This window comes from Camelus dromedarius, chromosome 14, assembly GCF_036321535.1.
Source record: "Camelus dromedarius isolate mCamDro1 chromosome 14, mCamDro1.pat, whole genome shotgun sequence".
NCBI classification, from domain to species: Eukaryota; Metazoa; Chordata; class Mammalia; order Artiodactyla; family Camelidae; genus Camelus; species Camelus dromedarius.
Genome location: NC_087449.1, coordinates 57,776,211 through 57,801,308, shown reverse-complemented (window position 1 = coordinate 57,801,308; position 25,098 = coordinate 57,776,211). Strand labels below are relative to the sequence as shown.

The 25,098-nt window shown below is 49.1% G+C and overlaps 1 protein-coding gene across 11 annotated transcripts in view; it reads right to left on the bottom strand.

Moving 5' to 3' along the window:
• The window catches only part of TMCO4 (transmembrane and coiled-coil domains 4), a 77,730-nt gene that overhangs the window by 5,804 nt on the left and 46,828 nt on the right, over positions 1-25,098 (bottom strand). For 4 of the 11 annotated variants that reach the window (XM_064493980.1, XM_064493983.1, XM_064493979.1 and 1 more), the window contains exons 13-14: positions 7,111-7,222; positions 1,855-1,978 (exon numbers count right to left, since the gene is read on the bottom strand). In XM_064493980.1, the coding sequence (XP_064350050.1) occupies positions 1,855-1,978; positions 7,111-7,222 (236 nt within the window). The other 7 variants (XM_064493984.1, XM_031464235.2, XM_064493985.1 and 4 more) reach the window with 7 other exon arrangements.

Genomic DNA, 25,098 nt, shown 5'->3' with positions numbered 1-25,098 from the left:
CTCCTTATTCTTGGGCCAACACTGGCCCCCCAAACTGCCAGTTAGGAAGGCCTAGGGCTGCTTTACCTGTGTTCCTCTGGTGGGTTTGGACTTGTGAGCTAGGGTCCTGGGAGTTTAGGGGAGTGAAGATGTAAGGGAGGATGAGTTGGCCCCAGCCTCACGGGGGGCAGGCCGGGTGAGGGGCCCCGGGGACCTCGGGGCAAGGACACGGGCCGTGGACTTCAGGGGCAGCAGTGCCTGCTAACATTCTGGTTTTAAGTTTTTGTGCTAGACTCTCCCTATGCTCTCTTCAACCCTCAGCCAAGTTTCACTAAACATGAAACCCGGGGTTGGCTGTGCTGGTGGGCGTGGGTCAGGGTGCCCATCTTCCCCCACAATGAGGTGCAGTGTGTGTGCTGGGTGGGGCATGTGGTGGTGGATCAATGGGCCAGGCTGCTGTTGGAACTGAAGGGTGAAGCCAGGGTTCTCCAGAGTGCCCTCCCCAGGGGAGTTTTCAGAAGCCCAGGGAGGGGCGGACTTTGTCTGCTTTTCATAGGATAGTGCGGCTGGCTGGCTCAAACTGCTGTCACGTGGGATCTGGGGAAACTGGGTTACGCTCAGGAAGTGCTTGGCACTTGATAGACGGCAGCCAGCAATGTAATAATTGGAAACCGAAGTTTTTGTTCTCGCAGGACTTGGCATCACGAGGCTTTTCACCAGCTGGGTTTGCTTGTGGAGGTAACCACAGCCTACTACTCTCCCTTCCTGGTAGCGGGCACCACTCCCAGTATTCCTCATATCTACCCAACTGGGGGCGGTTCCCTTCATCTTCAGACCTGGGGTTGAGTCCTGCTTGGCCAGGTTCCTGCCGTGCAACCCTGGGCAAGTCCCTTAGCCTCTCAAGGCCTCAGTGTCCTCATCTGTACAGTGGGGGGACAGGTGTTGCAAAAGGCTTAGGACATTGAGTGAGTGTCCAGACACGAAGTTACTTTACGTCTATGGCAGGCTTGTGGTGGGTGGACGAGGGTCCTTCAAGCCTGAAAGATGGCTCTAGAGACTCAAGTTAGGTTTGTGTGGCTGCCCGGGCGGCTCCCTCCTACCCCATTCCCAGCAAGAATTCTTTTCACCATGTGCACCTGTAGTCCAGCCTCGTCTGAGATGTATATGAATCCTTGGGGGGTCTGATCAAAATGCAGACTTGCAGGCTCCACTCTGAGAGACTGACTGAGCAAGTCTGGCCAGTGAGGCCCTGGGATCTGCATTTTAAATAAACTCTCCAGGTGATTCCAAGCTAGAGGAGCCTGGAACACACTTTCCCTGCCAGCTGTTCCATGGTTTCCCAGCCTGGCAATCAGGTTCTTTTGCTCTGGTCCAGCAGCATGAATGCCTCCACCTGTGTCTTCTGGTTGTTTCAGTTACTTCCAGGAAAAACAGGCTGTCCTGACTAGTAACCTGGGCTGGAAGGGTTGGGGTGGGGGGCAGTGGGAGGAAGAGTTGGAGGCGGAGGGGAGTGGAGGGAGGGCACTAATGGAGGGGCAAAAGCATAGGCTCTGGAAGTTCAAATCCAGGCTATTAGTTGCTAGTTGTGTGATAGGAACTTTTCTAAGCCTCAGTTTCCTCCTCTGAGAAGTGGGGATAAAATAGTGTCTCTCCCAGAGGCTATGTGAGGGTTAGAGATGATGTGTGTAAGGGGCCTGGCAACAACGCCCTGGAACTCGTGTCCGTGAACAGGAGTTGCCTCTTTCCAAGCTAATTCTAACCATCTCCCTTCTCTGGGGTGGACTGAGCCAGGGCCAGTGTCCTTGGAACCCAGGTGGCTGGGCTGGAGTTAACGAAGTGCCCCCACTGGCCCCAGGAGGGACAGGCAACACTCACCACGGAGGTCAGGTCCACGTTTTCCACCCTCCTGTCCTGCAGCAGCACGGGCTGCAGGCCGGCGACGCGGAGCTGCACGGAGGACGTGCGGTACACGAAGCTCAGCAGCCAGTCCCCCCTGCAGGTGGAGAAGGGGGCGGATGTCAGCCTCGGGGAGCTGGAGCACAAGGATGGGCCCCGCCTGGCCCGGGAAGCCCGGTGGGACTGCAGCTTCTGTGGGAAACCAAGGCCCCGACTGCACCCTGGTGAGATGATGTGGGCTGCAGCCGCTGACACTTTGAGAGCCCTTCCTGGGGTGTGGCAGCTCCAGGGAGGCTGTTTTGTTCTTTGCTGGGTCCCCAGAGCAGAGGACAGTGCTGGAAAGCAAATGATGAGTATCTGTTGAGTGAATGAATGTGGAAACTGGATGAGGTCAGCCCATCGCTGGGAGAACTGCTCTTGGCTGGGGAGGGGCTTCCAGTCTCTAGGGGGTGGAGGCTGGTCCAGGGGTCCCTGGGAATTGAAGGAAAGGCAGTAGGGCTTCTGCTCTGGGGGGAGGGCCATGGGGAGCTGGGGCTGCCAGGCTCCTCCAGGTGGAACTCTGGGTCTGGGGCCCCCATCTGTGAGCTGGGGGGACCAGCTGTGCCACCCACACGGCAGTCCTCCCTGCTCTTGGCCACCCCTCAGGGGGTGCCCCTAGGCCCCTCCTCCCGATAGTATGAATCCCTTGCCCCTCATGCCGGCTCTGTGCTCCTTTGGTGACGTCTGTCACATGTCCTCTGTGTGCCCCTTCCTGAGTCTTCTCCTTTTCTAGGCTGAGAGCTTGTAGAAGGCAGGACTGGGCCTTTATCCTGTATCCTGTATCCTGAGCGGAATCAGGAACTCCCGGGGGGTGGTGCCCAGCAAGCCGGGCCTCAATGGCCCTCCGTGTCAAGCCGGTGCATGAATCGCACAGCTGAACGCTGGCCCGCTGAAGGGTGTGCCTTGGCTCCTCACAGGCCCAGAGTCCTCCCTGCTCCTTCTACCATCATCCCCTCCCCAATGGTCCTGGAGTAGAGATGGCGCAAGGAGTCCCCCGGGGGCTCAGAATGAAACCCTCTCACTGAGTTCACATCCCAGCTCTGCTGAGTGACCTTGGCGAGGTCCCTGACCCTCTCTGAGCAGCCATCTCTGCACAGTGCGATGGAGAGCAGTCCCGCTCACTCCGGCTGCTTCCAGGGGGTTCGTGAGAGCCCAGGAAGTGAACGGACTTGCAGGGAGTTTGCTAATGTCCATTATACGTTTATAAATGTGCACAGTCTGGTGGCATTGGCCTGAGGCTTCCCCTGCCCCCTCACTCCACTCCCCATATTTAAGTAGGTTCACGGCAGCCAAAATACCTTTGGGGGCCAAGAATATGAATTCCTGGCAGGTGCTAAATTTCATCAGGCAACTGCAGTTAATGTTTTGGTCTGGTCAAGACTTCCCTCGTCTCTCCTTCCTCTCTCCCTCCCCTCCCCCTCCCCCCTTTTTTCCTCCAGAGAGATGGTCCAGGATCTCACAAAATAATGGAAAACCTTATTGGCCTCAGATTCTCAACAGAATAGATGGGTTTAATAAGATTTTGTTCTTTTCATATGGTACTCATGCAATTTTAATTCTTTCCCTTTGCTGTGTATGAAAGCACCAAAAAATCATGTGCTGTGAATATGCCCAGTGAAATAATTAGAATGGCTACTGCTTATTGGGCACCTTAAAGTGCCAGCCCTCATCCTACCTCATCTCATTTTATCTTCCCAGAAACTCTGTGAAGGAGGGACTGTTATTCCATTGTATTTTATTTTTAAATTTATTTAAAAAAATTTTTTTGGGAGGGGCAGGTAATTCAGTTTATTTATTTATTTATCATTATTATTTTTAATGGAGGTACTGGGGATTGAAGCCAGGACCTCATGCATGCTAAGCATGCACTCTACCACTGAGCTATAACCGCCCCCCTGCCCCACTATTCCCATTTTATAGGTAAGAATACTGAGATTCAGATTTGTTAGTCCAAAGCCACCCAAGAGGTCAATGGTGGAGTCAAGATTTTAACCGAGGACTGTCTGACATCAAAGTTGTGTCCATTCTTCTTCTTTGCTTGTTTTTTAAACTGCCCTTACCTTAAACAGTCAAATCAGCTCTTTTATGCCTTACTTCCAATCCCTGTCCATTCCATAAGGATGGCCACTGTTGTTAGCGTCTCATGGTCCTTCTCGCCTCCCTGTGCAATTCTCGACCTATAGATACATATACGCACACACAGAAACTTCTTCCCTCAAATGGGATCACAGTATGTATTGTTGCACTTGCTTTTTTCCCCCTTGACTATTCCCCTCTTTACAGTCATTTAGGTTGTTTTAAATTTTTAATTATAAATGAAGCTGCAATGATCCCCTTTGTACAGCCATCTCTGTGCATGGGTGTATGTAGTACAGCAGGGTCACAGAAGTCAGAATTTGTGGAGTTAGGAGGCTGGCACGTTAAAATTTTTAATAGCTATTGCCAATTATCCTCCAAAAAGCATTCACTAAATTCAGCTGTCACCAACAGTGTATGACAGTGCTCACTGCTCCACATCTTTACCAACACTGAATGTTATTCATGTTTCAGATGTTTGATAATCTCATGGATGTTAAAGAGTATTCTACTGATTTTAATTTGCATTTATTTCATTAATAATGAGGTTGGGTATCTCTTCAAAAGTTTGTTGATTGTATTTATTTGGTGAGTTTATGTGTAAATACCCTTTGGCCATTTTCTTACTAAACCTTGTTCTTATTGATTTGTATGAGCTCTTTATATATTATGGCTCTTTGTCTTTTGTTTCTTTGTTGTTTCTACCAAATCCTGATTCTAGGAACTCAGCTTAGAATATGAACGATAAAGCCAAATGATGGGGTGAACTTTCATGTCTTGGTTAATGCCCTCGATCCATGACTAAAGAACATCTTTATCTTTATCTCTGAGTTACACAGCTGTTGCTATGGGCTAAATCATCCAAATGATAAAGACTTTCCAAATCTGTTCTATTCAGTTTTGGGTTCTACTTGGGATGAATGGGCTTAGATAAAAATTAAAGCTAACTGGCCTTTTGCCTTAACTTTTCTGAGCCTCAGTTTCCTCACTTGTAAAATGGGATTAATAATACCAACATCTTAGGGTTCAGGGAGGGATTAATGGAGATAATGACAACAAAAACAGGATGTGGCAGGTGGTAAGAGTCTAATACTTGTTATATCCACCCCCATCACTGCATTATTTCATTTTTAATGTTTTTTTTAACAAATAATTGTCTGTTTCCACTTATCTTTTCTACTAGACTTGAGCTTCTTTTGTCTTGTCCATCTTTCCCATGCTCAGCATGCAGGCTCAAGCCTGGCATGCTGGATGATTCTGAGTTGCCCTCAATCTCAGGCTGGAGACTCTCCCTCCTCTCACCCTGACATACATTCCTTAGAATCAGGAACCCAACACATTTCTCTTACTCTATGATTTGCCTTTCAAATGATCTCACCTGTTCTTCTGGCGTCAGCTGACGCTGGCAACCCCACTGGTCCTCACTCCAATTCTAATTTCAGTTCCAGTGCCGCATCCCCACCTCTGTATCCCACCCGCCCTGCTGGAAAGTTCACGTTCTCAGCATAGTGAGTCAGCTGCTTCACCAATGAGTCTTACTTCATTTTTTTTTAATTGTTATTAAAAAAATTGTGTTAATGGAACCCTACAAGTAGTCACCCAACCTTACTGTTTCTTAGACTTCAAACTTGTCCTTCAGGTCTGGGCTTAGAATGTCACCTTCTTGTCAGTAATCTGCACCTTTGCATCTAAGACTACAAATCACGGGTCCCTTACTGCAAATCCTCAGGGACCTATTGTGTTTCAGAATTCAGAATAATGATTTGGATTTTAGGAAGACAATCTGGCTTGTAGCCCGTGTAGCATGTAACACCCATGCAAGGTTTGGGGTGGTGCCCCTGAGTCGCTCAACCCACAAGCCCAGTGACAGAAGCAAAGCCTAGAAATCTGTCTCATTCGCGCTGAGCAAACTTGTCACAAAACGAGTTTGTGGGAAAAGCCTTTGCTTTCAAAGCTTCTGGATTTTGGTGGTGCAGACAAGCCTCCACATTTCTACCTGCAGCTGCCTGTTTTCTTATTTTTGCCGCTGGGGGTGAGGTTCCGCAGGGTTGGGTGGGGCTTATTCCTGCTGTCGCCACAGCACATGCCCGGCACGAGGTTGGTGCCCACGGACAGCTGTTGAGTGACTGTTCCAACTGACCGGTGATGATGGTGATAAACAGTAACACCATCTGTCGCTCACAGAGCACGTACTTACCACGTGTGACTCTGTAAACTGCTTCACTATCATCACAACCCTGCGGGGGAGTTGCTACAATGATCCCTCCTTCACTGATGGAGAAAGTGAGGCCAATATTAAGCGCCAGGCCTCTGCGATTCCAAATCCGTGTGGTCTGTTCACGCTGTCGTGTTGACACTATCCCCTTCCTCCTTTGCTTCATCTGGAGGCTGAAAGGCCCGGGCATCCTCTCCGGCCGGTCTCCTGAGGGCTCCGTCCTGGGCTTCACCTTCTCTGTTCCCCGCAGGTCTCAGGCACGGCCTTGGCTGGAGCCCCTCAAGTCCCCCTCCTCGCCCCCCAGGCCGGGGATGACTCCTTTCCAGCCCAACGGCCGCCAGGCCTCGTGGTCCCCACCACTTGTCAGAGGCTTTGTTACGTGGGGTGGGTGCTGGCTCCCCGTGGCTGTCAGGCCCCTGTTCTGTCACCTGGCCTGCCCCACAGCCGCTCCGAAAGCTCAGCCTGGACCCTCCCCGCTCCCTTCCTGTGCTGCCAAATAACACACACAGGAGCTCCTTACTTGATATTCAGAGACCTCCCATTTGGGGCCCAATCTTTGCTTTTCATTCTCATCCCACTGACCCACGTCCCTGTTCCCCCAGATCACAGTGACCAGCCTGGCCTCTCCTGCCGTCCTGTAAGCTGGTCCAGGCCTGACACAGGGACTCCTTCTCAGGATCGTCCCTGGTTGTCAGTCATCCTCTAGGGAAGGATGCTGCCCTGGTCAGTGCACCTGGCCTGGGCCTCGCTCCTAACAGGGCCAGGGTCCCACTGGTCCCTGGGATCCTCTGGGATGAGGGCCAGGCCTCGAATATCTGTGTCCCCAGCACAGGGCCTGGGTGCACGAGGTGCTCAGTAAGGGTTGTCAACTCCCCCCCGCCCCCGAGGTTTGGACAGACCTGCAGTAGCCATTGATGATCCTTCCAGACACCACCTTCCGGAAAGGCTCCCAGTGCTTGGCTTCTCCTTCCACGGGTGCCCCCAGCAGGACGACGTCCTCGATGATCCCTTGGCAATCTGGAGAGAGACCCCAGAAAAGACCGTCAGCCTCCCAGGCCACAGTGGGACCTGTGAGGGACTCTGCAATAGTGGCAGAGGAAAAGGATGTCATAGACCTGTGCACACACGTGCCTGTACAAACACACTTCAGGTACACACACCAACACGCACACATACGCTTGTGCACAAGGGCAAGCATTCCAGTATACAAATGTGCACATGCACTCACACACACAGTAATGGCGGCTTCCATTTACTGAGTTCCCGGCCCTGGGTCAAGCCCTTGTGTGCCTGATCTATCCCTGCAGAGCACTGAGATCCGCATGTTAGAGTTCAGGAAAACCGAAGACATTTTCCAGATCACGTGGCTAGTAAGTGACACAGAGCAAGCTGGGACCCGGGTCTGCTTCCACCCTCCATGGAGCTCACAACTGGCCGTGGACTCGGAGGGGGTGTCCCCCCTTAGAAGGGACTGGTGGTCCCTTGCTCAGTGCACGTGGTAGGTAGGAGACACCACAGCCTTCCTGTGCAACAGGTTCCCTGGGGTCTGTACGCTGGCGGGAGGGAGCAGAGAGGAGACGATGGGGTGGGGGCAAAGTGTCCCAGGATACGGCGAACACTCAACCACTGCACTGACCTAGTGGTTCAGCGTAGTTTAGGTCGGGGCTCCTCAGGGCGCAGGCCCTGGGCGAGGGCTGGTCCAGGGACTATTTGTACAGAAACAGAGACGCAGCATTTCTTTTCTCTCATTGCAGACTGGAAAGCAACAGTTCACAGACAGGCAGGCGGACCGCACTTTGAGAAGCGCTGCCCTAGACCCATGAGGGGTGCAGTGCACCCCCACCCGTCACTCTACCCCCCCACCCGGCTGTATTTTTCCTCTTGTCACATTCTCTTGTCTACGTCTGTCTCCTCCTCTAACATCAAGGCTCACTGAGGGCGGGGCTCCAGCTGCCCGAGTCACAGCTGTATAGAACAGTGCCTGGTATACCCTTGGAGCTCAATAAAGATGTGAGTGAACGAGTGAATAAATACACTGCCGTTCCCCAGGAAAGCCAGGATATGCACTTTGCAAAACCCTGGGTTCAAATTTTAGCTTAGCTCCTCTGAGCCTATAAGTGGACATGATAGTATCTTGAGGGTCTTCATGGCAATGGAGTCACAGTGTGGGGAAAAAACCCAGCATAGTGAACACACAACACAGTGGAAATCAGTGTGTCCCTCCCTGCCCTGCACCCCTGCCTCCCCGTAAGCTCGTTCTTATGGTTCTGAGTTCCCATGCATTTGGGAAGCTATACGCTCCATGTCATCCCTGGGGAACTGGCCCCAGAGGGACAGCTACACTCAGCCCTGCTGCTCTCCTGCTGGGTAACAGGACAGGCGGCGTCTTCTCTCTGGGTGCCAGTTTCTAACCAGAGCACATCTGTCTTCCATCTGGGCTGCTATGTAAGAATTTGTCTGAATAAATGGCTCCAGGCCAACAGGAGTTTGAGAACCCCTCTGGCTCTGACGTCAAAAGATTCTGGGGTACGGGAGGGAGGGTACAGCTCAATGGTAGAGTGAGTGCTTAGCATGCAACGATGTCCTGGGTTCAATCCCCAGTGTCTCCATTTAAAAAATAAATAAGCCTAATTATCTCCTCCCACACCCCCACCAAAAGGGCGTAGAATTCAGATTTCACTCCTTTGCTTCCAGGGACATGATCACCTGGCAGAAGGATGTAAAGGTTCAGTAAGCTGGTAGTGTGTGTTGAATTACAAGGATGACTCAGATACGCCTTGGTGTGACAGCTATTCCAGGGGCTTATGTTGCTAGCAAGGCTGTAGAGAAGGAGACATTACTCAGACCCCTTCTCTTGGCAGATGAGGAAACTGAGTCTCGGCGGGGTGGGGCATGCCCCAGGTCACACCGTGAGAATACAGCTGGGCCCAGAAGCTGATACAGAGGGCTGCTGGGACCTGGGGCCATTCTCTCTGCTGTTTGAGGTAACAACTCCTGAACCACAGTGATCGCAGTTGGGTTATCATTGCTCCCACAGTGCCCAGGGCCCAGGGCCGACGACTGAGCTCAGCAGCCCTCTCCAGAGCCTGGTCACTCAGGGCACCTGCACAGAATCTCTCCACCTGAGGAGCGGGGACAGCTTTGCAGCCCTGGGTGCTGATGCCTGGAGGGCTGGGACCCCTTGTGGCTGGCAGTGGAACTGCAGCATTCTCTATGAGATGGCCCCCAGCAACCAACTGCCAGGTTGCTGTAACTAGCGAACCGACAGCTGTTACGAAAAGCAAAAAAAAGTAGTTGCCTTTTGAAGCCGAGCTGAACCTCATAAAACCTCATAAAACAGTTCAGAGCACAGTGAAATCAAGTCAGGATAGGCGGCGAGCTGGAAACACATCCACCCATCTCTGAAGCCTGGCTGCAAACTGCCTTTCTAGACTTCCTCCCCTTCATCCTCAGACTGGCGCCACACTCACATGTGTCCTTCTTACGTTTTAAAGACTGTTTGTTCCCTGTGAGGTTGCAAACGTGGAGGTAAGCGTCGGGGCCGATTCTTGGTAATACACAGGTGTTAGCTAGAGGAAATCAGCGAGAATCACTTTAGACCCACCCAAGGGAGAATCTGGTATTGTTCCCAGAACAGAACAGTCCAGGAGGGGAAACCTGAGTTAGGAAAGAGCCAACTCTGGCTGCTGGAGTGGATCCTGAAAAGAAAAAAAAAAGAGTCAAAACTCGCTGTTTGGTCCAAAACTTGATAATACCAGATTTCAGGCTTCCAGGTAAAATACAGAAAATCCTCACTCAGGTACCATTTTGAAGTGTCAAGCAGGCCCCGTCCATGGGCACAGACGATCCCTCACATCACGATGTATATTCAGTGCAGAATGCCCCTGCTTTTCAAGACCAGCAAAAGAAACTGGAATTTAACATTATTTTAGTAATAACAAATATAAGATGACCTCACTGCCTTTTTACTGCAGGGCCCATGCTGGGATTTATTCCTATCACTACCATCCACTTTTCTTCTTGTGGATTTTTAAGATATTAAGAGGGTCCCATCGCTTTACGAATAGTCAGGGATCCAACATTCATCGGTCATCTTTAAGCTCAGGACACAGACAGGTCCAGCTTTTAGGCTTGGATTTCCCATTCTATAAACAGTGCTGTGTATGCTATTAATATTGTACTTTTACTGTTAAAGCGGGAGGCCCTTCATCCTGTTATGACTTTGGCATTAAGGAGTCTCCACAGTTAAGAAAAAAAAAGCTTTTATCGGCCCTGCCTCTGCCCCCTCCACTTTCAGTCCTTTCTGTCGCTCGCATGTGCGGTGAGAGACACTGCTTTCTCATACTTTCTTTGCTTCTACTTCTTATTTTTATTCTTAACACAGGAGCCAAAGCGATCCCTTTAAAATGCGAGTCATAGGCACAAGGTATCTTTCAGGGGGGATGGAAATGTTCTAAAACTGGGTCGTGCTGATGGTTGTGCAACTTGACATGTTCACTAAAAACCATCGAATTGTACACTTAACATGGGGGGATGGTGCAGCATGCAAATTATGCAGCAGAAAAGTCAGAGCAATTCCCTCCTGTGCTCCGAACCTCCCGTGAGACCCATCTCTCATGGAGTCTGAGTCAAAGTCATTTCAACAGCCCTTGAAGCCCTGTGTGATCTGCCGCATGCTTCCCTCTTGCTCCCTCTGCTCCAGCCACACTGGCCCTGCTGTTCCAGAACATGTCAGGCCTTAGCCTGTGCTGGTCCCTCTTCCAGAGGCTCTTCCCTCCGACATCCACAAGCCTCCCCGATCCCTCCTTCACCTCTTGGCTTAACGGTCACCCTCCAAAAGTAGGAAAATGCAACCTCCCACCCCTACCAGGTGCCCCATCTCCCTTCTCTGATTTATTTTTCTCCATAGCACTTGAGACCATCTATTTTATCTTTAAAATCTCTCAATTTTTTTTTCTATTGAAGTATAGTTGGTTTACAATGCTGTGTGAATTTCTGGTGGACAGCCTAGTGATTCAGTTACACACATATATATTCCTTTTCATATTCTTTTTCCTTATAAGCTATTACAAGGTATTGGATGTGGCTCCCTGTGCTCTACAGTGGCACCTTGCTGTTTTAAAATCTTTTTTGTAGTTTGTCTCCTGCTACACGGGATCTCCCCAAGGGCTGAGACTGTTCTTTTTTATGCTCCCCAGGGAACCCCCGTGCCTAGAACAGTGCCTGGCACAGGTGCTGAGCTCAGCAAGTGTTTGTGGAATGGATGACAGCCGTGGGACTCAGCAGGATGAACCCTTCATGCTGAGAATACATGTAAGGAGGATTTTTTTCTTTTTATCTTCCTCCTGGTATAACTTTTTCTGAGAGGCTGTAGTTAAGGATCTTTGTAGATTGGATAAAAACAAAGGAAGAGTGTTGACTCTACTGAAAGTCAATGGAAGAATATTTAACCGCTGCGCCCAGCTCTCCAATTGCTGGTTTCCAGAGCTCTGCTCCAGGGTAATGGATGCTACCGTGACTGAGTGCAGTCTGCAATGGGCAAGAAGAATGAATGGTCCTTCCAAAGCTGATGCTGCCTCAGTCTCCTCCCCCAGCTTCCGACAATGTGATCCAGGGGCTCATGGGAGCCCCCTCAAGGAGCATCTGACATCAGCTGTATTAACAGAATCCCTTGGGCTTGGTCAATAAAGTAAGAAGGCTCAGGGTCTTCAGATCCTTCCAATGATTCACAGTACAGCTCAGGGTGCCCCATCTCTGGGGGCAAAGATCCAGAGTGACTTTGAGGGCCCAAGAAACAACACAAGTACAAACCACTGTCAGCCAATGAAATGCCTCCTGTCTCAACAGCAGGTGTCCTGTTTCTAAGACTGTGTCAGATGCTCTTGTGACTCACAGAATTCCTGGATTCAGGTAGCTTTTGATCATTACATACTTCAACCAGGAGACACGAAATGTGGGGCAACTACCGTGTGCAGGGCTGTGAAATCTTTGCCATTAGAAAGGGCCCATGTGCACAAAAGGTTGGGGATCATCTGCCCAGGGGAAGTGGCTTGACCTCTGGCACAAGAGAGATATGTTCAAATCCTGGTTTTGCTACTGTGTGAACTGAAGTCAGTTATTTAATAACTTGGAGCTTTGGCTTCCTCCTCTGTAAAATGGAGATAACAGAATAATATTGATTGTCCAGGGCTGGGGAGGTTATATGCTCAGGGCAGTGTCTGGTACATGGTGTGGTCAGTGGTTTCTGCTCCACTGTTATTCCCGAGCAGATGGTCAACTTGGTGACTAGGTAAAAATGGTGGGCATGAAGCACTGTCTTTGGAGATGGCTCGGCCATTTCTAGTCACGGTGCCCGCTTCTAGCAGCCACTAATCGCAGGCACTGTTTTAGGAGTTAGTAGTGGTGGGAAGTGGTGATGATGAGCACGTGGTCCTAGTGAACGGTAGCCTTGATCCCCTTCAGGGCAGAGCCTCTGGAAGAGAAGCGGCTGAAGAGCTGTAAACAGTGACTAAACACTTTCTCGCTTCCTTAGAAAAATTTTTTTTAAAAATTGTGGTAAAAGACACGTAACATAAGATTTTCCATCTTAACCACTTTTAATTATATAGTTCAACTGTATTGAGTATGTTCCCATTGTTGTGCAACCATCCTCACTTGCTTTTATCACTCAGAATTTAGATAAATCAGTTTCTATCTTGTCAATTGCCCTTATCATGCATTTGGCAGTTCACACTCAAGTCCTGATATGACACTTTCACCACCTGGCGCTCCTCACACACCGTCTGGAGACGGTCTTAGCTTTTCAAAAACGAAAAACCAACCCTCCCCCAAAACCCAAGAGCTGAGAATGGGCAGTTCACAGCAGCAAGCGTCCCTTTACAATATAGCTCTGGTCTTGAAAATCATATATACTTGAGTTTTTGTCAAATTAAACATTCTTAAAATGTACCAGGAGGGGCCAGCTCTTTCAAAGAGTCCCACGGAGAACCCTTTTGGACAACGAGAAGGGAATGCTTGGTCACTGGGAATGACCGCTCCCAGATTTACCTTGGCCATTTTGTCTTTTCCATATGGTGGGCTTGTGAAAGGTGAGGCAGGGGCAGAGAGCAGTTTCCAGGTATTTCTAAACAGCCAACTCTAGGAGTCACACAGAAAACTCATCAAACGGCTGGGAAGGCAACATCGCACACCCCCACATGCCAATCACGTTGTCAATAATGAGATTCTCCTGGGCTGCAAAGACCAAAGTTTCAGAAGCAAAAAAGAAGAATTTTCTCCCTCCTGGCAGGGGGGCGTGTGTGGAGTGCTGATAAGGAGGGAAGCGAAGGAGGAAATTATCTCCTGACTGCGGGTCCAGAAAACAGACCTTGAAGAAAATGATATGGACTGCACTGAACACAAACACAATCCATTCCAAAGACACACAGACGCGTGGACAATAAACACACAGATGTGGCCAAAGGGAGAGGGAGGGTCACCAGGAGCCGGGCGGAAACATAGATGAAGAAAGAGAAGCTTTGACCATCCTCCACCCCCGACCCCCCAGCAGAATGAGGTTCACACTGGAGAGACTCGTTTAAAGCAGCCTGTTTGGATATATTACAAGGATTCAGGATGAATCCTTCAGGGAAGGAGTAAGCCTTCATCTCTCCCTTTTGATCCCCATCTCTTTCATTTGGCAAAGTGGGAAAGCTGTTACTTGCATCCTGGGGCCCTGGAAATTAATCTGTATGTCTGGCCTCTCTCTGCTGTTCACCCCAGCTCTTCCACGGGGCGGCTAAAGCCGGGTCTGTCTGAGGACAAAGCAACTGGAGACGCAATTCCACGCAAAGAAATCACATCAAATGCGACGTCTGCTATCATGGAGCTGAAAGAGGCAGTTGCCTGGATGACAGTCTGTTCTGCATTTCAGCTAATATCTAGTGACAGCCCAGAAAGAGTTTTCGGCCAAGTGGGAGTTTAGGAGCTCAAGGGTCAGGATGTTTAAATGTATCTGAGCTTACTGGCAAACTCTTTTGCCTTGGTTTTATGCTTCAGACATCATGGGTGGCAATGTTGGTCTAACTTCATAAGGGCTGGGAATGAAATTGAAGAGAGAACTCTTGCTGCAAAGGTTTTATTTTGTTTTTTTAAGAACAAAGCTGTGGTATTCTATTTCTAAATCCCCCTCCTTCATCACCATCATCATCTCAGCTTACCTTGGGATAGGCGAAGTGTTTTTCACATGTACATCATTTCATTTACTTCTCATAATGATCCTAGGACTACTCTCATTTTTGATGGGGAAAGCTTGCCTCAGAGACACTAAGTAATTTGCCCAAGGTCACACAGTAACAGGCGTAGTGGAAGTCAGTTATTCCTACGTTTTCTCTCCCTCTCTCCTGTCTCATTTCCCTTTGTGATCAAATATAATCTTGAACCAAAACATATGTCTTTTGATAACTGGGACATCTTCTAAAATCATATATTAAAAACAGAACAACACAACCTGCCAAGATTAACAGTTCCAATCTGGTTGATTCAAGAGACACACTAATAGGCTAAAATTTGCTTGAAGATTAATATCCTGATGTGTGCATCATGCCAAAGGTACATGACCTTTTGCTTTGTTCTCAGGAACGTTTGCCAAACCAAGTGGTGAAAAGATATTGCAAAGAGAAAGAAAAAGGAGCCCACGTGAAACATGTCACACTTTCTATTTTTTGATGGAGAATTATGGTAATAAGCTCACACCCTGACACGTGAACTCAATTTTCCCATCAGAAAGGTTAAACAGAGTAAGATGACATAACTTAGAAATACAGCTGCTGGTAAACTGCAGGCTGTGAGCCAGTATAAAACAAGCCGTTTCATTATATATATGCATATACATAAATGAAAGATCATATATGTTATATAAGCTAGCTACTGCTGTGTAACAAATCAACCCCCAAACTCAGAGGCTTAAGGTAACCATGTATTATTTCTCATGAGCCTACCAGTGAGCTAGGTAATTCTGCTGAGATTATCCAGGCATGCCTGATCCCCCTGGGCTCACTTATGTGCCTATAGTCAGCTGGTTGGCAGGCTCAGGGCTGGCTAAGATAACTTGGCTTTGCTCCATGTAGTCTTCCATCCTCCAGTGGGCTAGCCTTGACTTATTCTTAGGACTGTGACAAGGTTCTAGGAGAGTGGAATTCATGTGCAAGGCCTTCTGAGGCCTAGGCTTGAAACTGACATGATGTCACTTCCTTTACCTTTTTTAGCAAGTGCAAGTCACAAGGCTAGCCCAGATTCAAAGAGTGGAGAAACTGACTCCACTTCTTGATGGAAAAAGCTTCAACATCATATTGAAAAGGATGTGGATACAAGGCAGGTGGAGAATTAGGGCCATTTTTTTGTTATCAGTCTATCACAGATATGAACAGTACTGCTGAGACATTGCAAAGTGCTGATAGCTCATGTGCAGTGAGCAAGGGGTTAAAAGTCTCTGGTGATATCAGTGCTAGATGAATGTTTCTTTGATTCTCACCTGGTGGAAAGAAGGAGTGGGAAGAACACTGGGTGGGAAGGATGCCAGGGTGCAGGGGTGGCCCAGCCAGGTTGTGGGCAAGTGGCTAGTTTTCAGGGACATGGTTTTTGGGAGCCCTGAGTGAAGGCAGGATCCACCTAGAGAAGTGGAAAAGTAGGCCAAGGCAGAAGCCTTTAGGCAAGATCAAGGTGGGGTGTTCAAGTGCTGATCTTGATCAAGTTCAGGATCAAGCACAGACACCAGAACTAGAGGGCCAGAGGTCACAGCTGCAGAGCAGGGTCTGGAGGCTATTATTCAATTATGATAAGAGCAGAGAGCATTTACCCAGCATGGTCCTGGATTCCAGGAACTGTGCTAGATGCTCTCCCCCTGTTATCACAGTAATCTTCACTGTAGTAGATCCTTAACTAGTTATTGTAGCAGGGTCTGTCAGAGGTAAACTTGCTCAGTCTTTGAAAATATCTTTTGGCTTCCATCTTGATTGATAGTTTAGCTGGATATAGAATTTTAGATTGGCAGTTCTTTTTCTTTTTTCTGGCTTCTATTGTTTTGAGAAATCACATGTCTAGTTGAGCTTTCATTGTAAGTAATTTTTTTAAAATCATTTTTAAAGTAGTGATTTAAATAATTTTTTTTGAAGTTCTGCAATTTCACTATGATGTGTGTAGGTGTAAAATATTTATCCTGCTCAAAACTCATGTTCCTTGAAACTCAGGAATCAAGTCTGGAAAATTCTCAGCCAATAAATTGGATCTCTCTCCTATTCTCTTCTTTTTGGAGTTGGTAGCAGGCAACTGTCAAACACTAACTTCTCTTTCCTATTTTCCATCTCTTTATTTCTCCATGATGCATTGTTGGTAATTTCTTCAAATCAATCTTCCAACTCATGATTTCTCTCTCTAGCTTTGTCTTATCTTTGTTTAACTCATCCACCAAGGTTTCAATTTCAATGACTGTTTTTTCATTTCTAGAATTCCCATTTGATTTATTTTAAAATCTCCCTGTTATTTTTTTTCCAGTGTCTTGCTCTACACAGTTGTTTTCAATGTTTTATTTTATGTCTTTTAATAATTGTAAACCTGCTTATTTGGGGGGAGGGTAATTAGGTTTATTTATTTATAAAAGAATTTTTAATGGAGGTACTTGGGATTGAACCTAGAACCTCTTGTATGCTAAGCACACACTTTACCCTGAGTTATACCCTCACCCCCCTAATTTATATCTTTAATAATTGTAAACCTGCCCTTGTTTTTGGTGGGGGGCTCCTTCAGACTGCTCTGTTGAGGACTGAGGGCCTAATTCTGATGTTAGTTTGTCTGTAATTTTTCCATGTAGTGGGTTTTTCCCCTCGTGTGTTTTTTCATCTGAAAGATAAGTTCATCTTTAAAGCTGCTCTTATATGCGAATCTGTATAGTTCAGATTGAGGACCCATTTTTTCTCCAGAGTACTCTGGTGTCAGTTTTTTGACTTGGGGAATTCCTGGATCACGCAGGTGGTGTAAACGTGAACCCTAAACCCAAGTGAGGCATGGTCCTGTGTCTCTGAATTCCCTGAATTTCCTCCCTTCCAGTCAGCGCAACATGCTTATTACTGTGGTCCTGCTCCCTCCTTGCTTCTCACCTCTGGTGACTTCCTTTACTTTTTGGAAGCTCAGCTAAGCGTTTAAAAACATATTTGCTATAGTTTACCTATCATTTCTGGAGTACTCGTAGGAGGAGAATTTTCAGGCTAATCAGTTCACACGGTTGCCACTCTAGAACTTGCTACTATAGCTCTAATATTTCTCCATCATATGTTAGTCATCTCTCTTTTTAAAGAAAAAGGACAGGCCTCAGGCTCAGAGCCTTTGGCAGGGGACAGCATCATGCTAGATCTTATAAGAATTGTTTTATTTTTAAAGTTTTAATGATTCCTTTCAGGTATGACAATACTGAGTTTCCATTTGAGGTAATGGTTCTTTATAAAATAAATTTACTTAAGATTATGAGTCGATATGAAAATATTATGTCGGAACACCCATGCCAAAAGAAATGACTCGAATCATGAACCTGTTTAATAACTCCTGTGGTTGGGAACCTGGCTGTCAGTCCACAGTGGTTAGTACCCTCCTGCTAATGGTGACAACCTGCTGGCTTCACGGCATTGGCTACAGTTTAGCAAGTTGAGTCGACTTAACATTTGATGTTCTTTGGACTGCAACGCGAGGTTTGCTTTCTGACGGCACAGCTATTCTAAAAGGTGGTCATATTTCAACTGGTACTTTACTGAATGTGACTGGATCTAGGGACAAAATAAGATTTCCCTGTGGTTGCTTCCTCTTACCCCTAACCCCCAAAGCTTTACAACTTTTTATTCCCTGTCAGAAACAGACGGCACAGCGACTGATGCCTAATACATGCAAACAAGGAAGATATAGCAGGTGACAGGGGAGTTTCTCAGGCAGCAGGAGCAGCTGCTCAGTTCTGCACAGGCCCATGATGGAAGGCAGCTGGCAGACCCTCCCCAGCCAGCACTTGCTGGAAACCCCCTCGGTGCTAGGCTTGTGAAATGTGAGCCTGAAAGTCACCACAAGGTGGTGCTGCAGCGATCAGAAATGCACCAGGTGTCTCCAGGGTCGGGCCCTCCCCCAGAAGCTTCCTGAAATGCCACTGCCAAGGGGTGGGCTGACCACACCCCAGAGCACCTGCCACTCCCTGGGGTCCCTGAGAGGAACTTTGAGAAGAGAACTCCAGGCCTGGCGGTGCCTTTAACAAGCTTTGCATCCTGGATAAGCTGGGCCAACACTCAGTTATCAAATTAAGGGACAGGTCTAGGGTCCCCATGGGGCCATAGAGAGAGTCCTGCTGTGGGAGTCAGGCAGCCCTGGGGCCCACCCTCTGCTCCTTCACTTATGCCTGTGTGACTGTGAACAAATGAGACTCTAACTGGGAAGGGCCTGGCAGGAAGGGCACTCAGTCAACTGGCTTCATTTGGTGCAGTTCAACAAGCCTCTTATCGGGTATTGAAGGCTGGGCTGAACTGGCGGCTGGAGATCTCAGCCTCTGGGAAGCGGAGAGAGAGCAGAGGGGCCTTTGGGACCAGCAGATGGGCAGGTTTGTGCAGCCACAGGCAGGGGTGGCTGGGATGGGGTGGGGGGCGTGATCGGCGGGGAGCCCTTCCCATCTGTGATCTCAGCAGGCGGATGGAGTCTGGCTGACCTTTGTCCCTTCGGTGCCCTGCACAGGTGCTGGCACGTGGTGGGTCCTCAGCTGACCGATGGGTAAATACAGACATCAAGTGAAAGCACTGACATGAAAGACTCAAGTCACAGCCTGCGTCCAGGTCCCTGCTTTCCGCTCAACAGGTCCAACCCCTGCGTTCTGGACCCTGCTCATCTCTCCAACCTCACCTCTGCCAACTTCCCAGCAGAAACCTTGGCTCAGGTCGCCTGCCCTCCCCAGACTGTTCATCCTCCTCCCTCTGGGTCTTTGTTGTTGCCAGTCCCCAGCTCGAAGGCCTGTCTCCTTTGCAGCCTCTCAAGGTTTACCTTTTCTCTCAAGACCTGCCACCTCCTCCTTGAAGCCTCCCCTGCCACCTGGAAAGAAAGGCTCCCTCCTGGGAACTGCTTAATATCTGGGCCCTTGCAATGAGGCATTTGGTACTGTTACTGCCCTTGTTTTAAGGCTGGTGTCCACTCTCTTACTCAGATTTGAGGCAATTTGAGGGCTGCAAGCTTATGACGAGAGGCAACATAAAGAAGGAAGTGGTTTAGAGTCAGACGCACCTAAATTAGAATCCCAGATCTGCTTGTTACTGGCTGTGTGCCCTTGGACAAGTCACATAACTTCCCTGGGCGTCTAGTTCCCCATCCATAAAAATGGAAACTGTTAACACCTGCTTCCAGGTGTAATGACGTCCACACCTTTCTAGGTGACTGGGAAGAAGACTGAGATGGAGTCTATTGCTACCTGGCACACAGTAGGTCCTCAATAAACGTCAGCTCCCCTCCTGCTTCCCCTCATCTTGGAAGGATGGCTTCTTATTTTGGAGATGAGCAGCTGTTCTCCATCAAACTCCTGCAGAGGAAAGTAGGATGAACAGGCAGGATGCACTAAAAGCCATGCTTTCCGCTGCTTTCTAAGCTGTGATCCAGGTTCAACAAAAGTCCCCTGAAGCCTCAATCTCCAGCCACGGCTAAGTTATAAAGTGTAAAATCACCCCAATGAAGATCCACCCTGGGACTGGTCCCCTAGTTAACATTCTTCCAAGTACCCAGGTGCTCAAAGCTGAAGAAATCATCTCCAGTCTGAGTGTCTGCAGACACCCCTGCGACAACCTGACAATTAGGCAGCCCCTTGGAAAGGTCATCCCCAACCATGACGTGTCCTCAGAGCTCCAGGTGGGTAACCATTCCATCAAGAGCTTTTTGAGGTTCTGATGGCTAATTGGGCCGGAACCTGAGCACTTCGCTCCTAAAAGGAGAGGGTGCAACCGTCAGACAGAATGTCAGGTTGAAACGGAAGGTCTTGTTACTTGTGGAGCTGGCATCTCCACGTCCCCTCGTGGAAGTGAGAAACAGGTACTTTATATTCTTTCAATGCTTTCTGTTTTTGCTTCGATTGCTCGGAAGCTAGTAGTTAAATTCACAGCTCAATGATAGCAAGTGGGTAATAACAGGAGAAAATATAACAATAACAGTAAGTGACAAAGAGAGTGGTGACTGAATGCTGACTACTCGTCAGCCTTCTGCTAAGTGCTTTACATGTATTATTCCACTTAATCCTTCTAGTCATGCTCTGACGAAGGCATTAGTAGACCCATTTCACAGACGAGGAGACTGAGGCACAGGGACTAGGTACATGTGCTCAGCTAGTAAGTGGCAGAGCTGGGATTCAGATCCAGGCCCGGCTGCAAAGTCCACTCTCCTGCATTTGGGCTTCCCAACCGCCTCACCCCTCCTGCTCACATCGGTGTTCTTTCTGGTTCTAATGTTTTACATTTATCTATAAGCTGTTGCTCTCACGGCTGGATTTCCTGAGAAGTCGTGGAAATCCAGGAGATGAGGCTTTGCATGAATACATGGATGAGTAAATGAGTGAACCAAAGATGGAAGAAATGAAGAATAAAGAACATACTGGAGACCTGAAAGGTCAGAGTTCACACGGGGACATCCGTGCTGGGGTGGCAGGGACAGAGGCCCCCAAACTCAGACTCTGTCATTAAAACACAAAGTGTGGGGAACACACTAACTAGAGGCAGGAATGTTCTAGTCTTCTGTTCTACAAAACAGGCCAGGCAATTTTCTAAAAGACAGCTGTTTTGGTGATGGCGGCTAAGCAGGCTTGATGGTCATGGACATCTTAGATACAGAGGGAAAATAACCCGACAGTTTCCATTACAGAATGCTGTGAACTGAGACGGTTCATTAATATGTAAATTAAGAGGACTTGGGGTGTTTGCTTCCCCTGCTGGAACCCCCAGTCCCCACAGGAATGCTCCTCACTGGCCAGGGTCTGGATTCTTCAGTTTTTATCAACCAGGACTCAGGCACAGGGCCTGTTCACACTAAACTCTGGGTGAGGGGATGGCCAGGGAGGGAAGGAAACTGGAAGCAGTCGCTGGAGAGGGGATCTGTCCATGGGACTGGGACGGTCCTCAGGGCTCACCAGGGCCAGAATGAGAATGCCGTCCGTCTCCCTGTGCTCACTGCAGAAGCTCTGGCAGATAGTCTGTTTTGCCCAGAAGCTTGGACAGGGAGCACGGACGCCTGCTCCATCTCCTTGCAAGTGACAATTCTTGGTGGGCCGAAATGAATCAGCCTTCAGTTCCCGACACGGTCTCTTGCCAACGTGCTTAGTGGGCCTCTGATCAGCTCGGGGTTCCAAATGGATAAAATCATGTTTCTGAAAGGCCGAGGAGCAGATCTGGGGACATGCTGGCCACCCAGGCACTGAAGCCCTCGGGGCTCTGTTGGGGTGCCAGCGGCCCCCCTGGACATATCTGGACACCAGCACCCTAGTTGGCACTGGGGGTCTATGGCCAATTGGTGGGAGGAGGGTGACATGGATCAAGCGGTGACTAAGCCTAGAGGGTTAATTAATGGTGGAGCAGGGGGGCCGGGCCCCAGAGGTGAGGCCAGAGCAAGGCCCCTGGGCCCCGCTTTTACACAGCTGAGACAACCCAGGTTCCGTGTGCGAGCAAACGCACTTCAGCAGGTGCGACCGCTAAGGTCAAGGATGTCTGAGTTGCTAAGAGGACGCAAATGCCTTTCAAAGGGGGTCAGCCTAGTCTGCAGCCAAACCTGTTCAAAAGTTTTATTAAAGGAGAAAACGAATCCTACGTTTTGCTCCATTCCTTCCCTGGGAGCTGCCAGTCTGAAGATGTTAGTTTCTTCCAGAGAGCTCAGAGGCAGCGAGCCACAGTGAGCCTGGGAAATCCTCCTGGATAAACTACTGGAGGCGGGAGCAAGGAACTCTGATTCACTGCCAAGCACCGTGTGGTCACAGCCACCTTACTGAGAGGCCACCCGGGCAGTCAGGCTGGAGCTGGACCCTGGGCCCTCCATATATACCTTTATGTACCTCTTCTCTGTGCCAAGTCCCACACCCAGTGCTGGTGACACAAGGAAGAAGGAAATGGATATGGTCCCGGCCCTCAACCTCTTCATTGTCAAAACAGGAACATCCATACCTACATCTTAGGGTCAGAAAACATGCAAAGCACTTAGCAGAGTGCCTGGTACACGGTATGTACAACAAGCAGTAGCTATTAAGTCCCAAGAGGCCTCAGCTTCCCATCTGACTAGTCAGCCTGAAGCTCAGAGGTCAGGTGACTTGCCTTACGCCACCTAGACAGTAACCAGCAGAGCCTGGACTTGAGCTCAGGTCACCATCCCTTGCATCCTGAAGGCACAAAGAGCAGGAATCAAATGGAGCCAGAAGACAGAAGAAGAAGAGGTGGGGGAGCCAGGACCGACGTAATTAACGCGCTCCGAGATGCCCAGAGCGCGGCGGGCCCTGTGGGCTTTGATTGGCTGAGTGAAAACATGAACCGGCAAGCTGGCTTATCACACGGTGTCTTGCCAACGGCATGGACAGGGCCACCGGCCAGAGACACTATGTCATGTCACTAACTCCCTTCCGATCTTTTGGGCGTGGAGAGGAGAATAAATGCATAAATAACTGAAGCAGAACTGATTTCTCAGTTTGTGTGGCCGTTTCCTGGCTCAGCCAGATACCCTGAGTCAGTTTGAATTGAGCTCTGTCCAACTACTCAATTTCTGAAATCTTGTCAAGTAAATACATAGAAAAATGGACAATTCACTGTGACCAGGGGCCCAGGGGCCGTCGGGGAGTACCTGGATCGTGGCTCTTCTTGGCATTAGGCACTGCCCCTCCACCCACCCTTGCCACCTGCTGGGGCCAGAAATGCCTTTGGTCGGAGGGTCAGTTGCTTCCGGAGCAAATTCCTCCTGCCGGCTGGCTGATGGAGCGCTGTCAGAGGTGGACTGCTCGTCTCTGGGAATTCTGGCTGCATTCATTTCCTGCCCACAGGCCCCAATGTTTGGCAGGCGGGATCACTGTGCAGAGTGAACACGTGCAGGCTGATGGCGCCTGCGGGGAAGCCTGGAAGCCGAGCGGCCTAAGGGCCCTGGGTCACTAGGAGGCTTGGGCGATAGGCTGTTCAGCTGGCCCGGGTCTCGGGGGCTGTGCTGAGCTGAGGCAGCTCAAGCCTGTCACCACCCGAAGGCCTTGGCCCTGTTCTCGGCAGCAGCAGCACTCACAGCAAACTTCATGGGGTTTTCACGTCCCTCGTTAACGAATCAACTGCTGACAGGTATCGGGTACCTCGTGTGTGCTGAGTCCTGGGCCAGGAGTGGCGAACAGAACAGACAATGCCAGACCCAAAGCTGTGAATGCAGAGACAGACAGCTGTTTAAGGGGGAGGCAGGGAGCAGGGGCAGCTGGACCAAGGAGAGTGGCCCACGTTTCAGGGTTGGGCGCTGGGCGCAGATTCCAGCTCTGCCATCTCCCGGCTCTGCCTTTGGGCAAATCCCTTCAACTCTGAGTCTCAGGGTCCTTGTCTGCCTCTCTGTGAAATGTGCTGAATTACACGCCTGCCTCCTGAGGATGCGTGAGGATCAGAGTTAAAAAAACTAAACACACACACACACAAACAAATACAGAAACAGACTCAGATATAGAAAACAAACTTATGGCTACCGGAGGGGAAGGCGGGGGTGGAGGGATAAATTAGGAGTTCAGGATTTGCAAATACACACTACTATGTATAAAACAGATAAACAGCAAGTCCCTACTGTACAGCACAGGGAACTATATTCAATACCTTGTAATGGCCTATTATGAAAAAGAATATGAAAAGGAATATGTATACATATGTATATAACTGAATCACTCTGCTACACACCAGAAATTCACACAACATTGTAAACCAACTATAGTCCAATAAAAAAACATAAACTGTCACCGTTAGGCATCAGCACAGACCTCCGATCTGTGGTGACCGACACCAAAAACAAACAAATGCACACTTTACCCTCTGAAGTAAAGCAAGGATAATGGGGTCACCTTGTCCAGCTCTAGTTCCCCAAATGAAGGAGCATTTCCTATGAGCTGCTGACTCCCTAATAAGCATCCTGTCCCCAGTGTTTGGGATGCTGACGTCTGGAGAGCCTGCGTCCTTGTGGCTCCACCAATAATAACCTCAGGAGAAAATGGCTGCTTTTTCATCAAGACCAGACTGATGGAAAAAAGATCAGTAACCCTGGGGATCCTGAGTGTGTGTGTGTTTCCCCTTTAAGAACCTGGTGTGTGTGTGTAATTTGGCAAGCCAGATCTTCTGAAGTCTAATTAGTTTATACCTTTTGGCAAGAAACAACCTTTCTAAATGCTCCCTGGTCTGAGGCTTCCTTCCACGTGGAACATGGAGGAGGGAGCTTGTGAGCCCCACCCTGAAGGATGCGTCTGCGCTGGCTCCACGCCTTGGGGCGGGGTAGGGGAAAGGACGGTGAGGACAGGTGTAAAGCCACAGGATGCCTGGACAAAAGCAGACAGGAGTCACCAGGAACTCCCTGTTTTCCTTCTTGGCAGAGAGGAGCTCTGGGTGTGGCTGAAGGAAGGCAGTTGATGGGAATCTCAGGACTTGAAACCAAAAAATCCTAAGGGACCCACCTGAGCACATTAAGCCTTAGCTGTAAAATGGAGATAATTATCCTGACCTTAGGTTGCTATAAGAATTAGAGAACAAGTCATGAAAAAGGGCCTGGGTTAGCCATTGTAGATCCGAATTCCAGCTGCATCATTACCAGTCCTGCAACCATGGACTAATTACGCCCCCTCTGTAAGCCTCAGTTTCCTCATCCGCAAAATGGGGATAATTAAA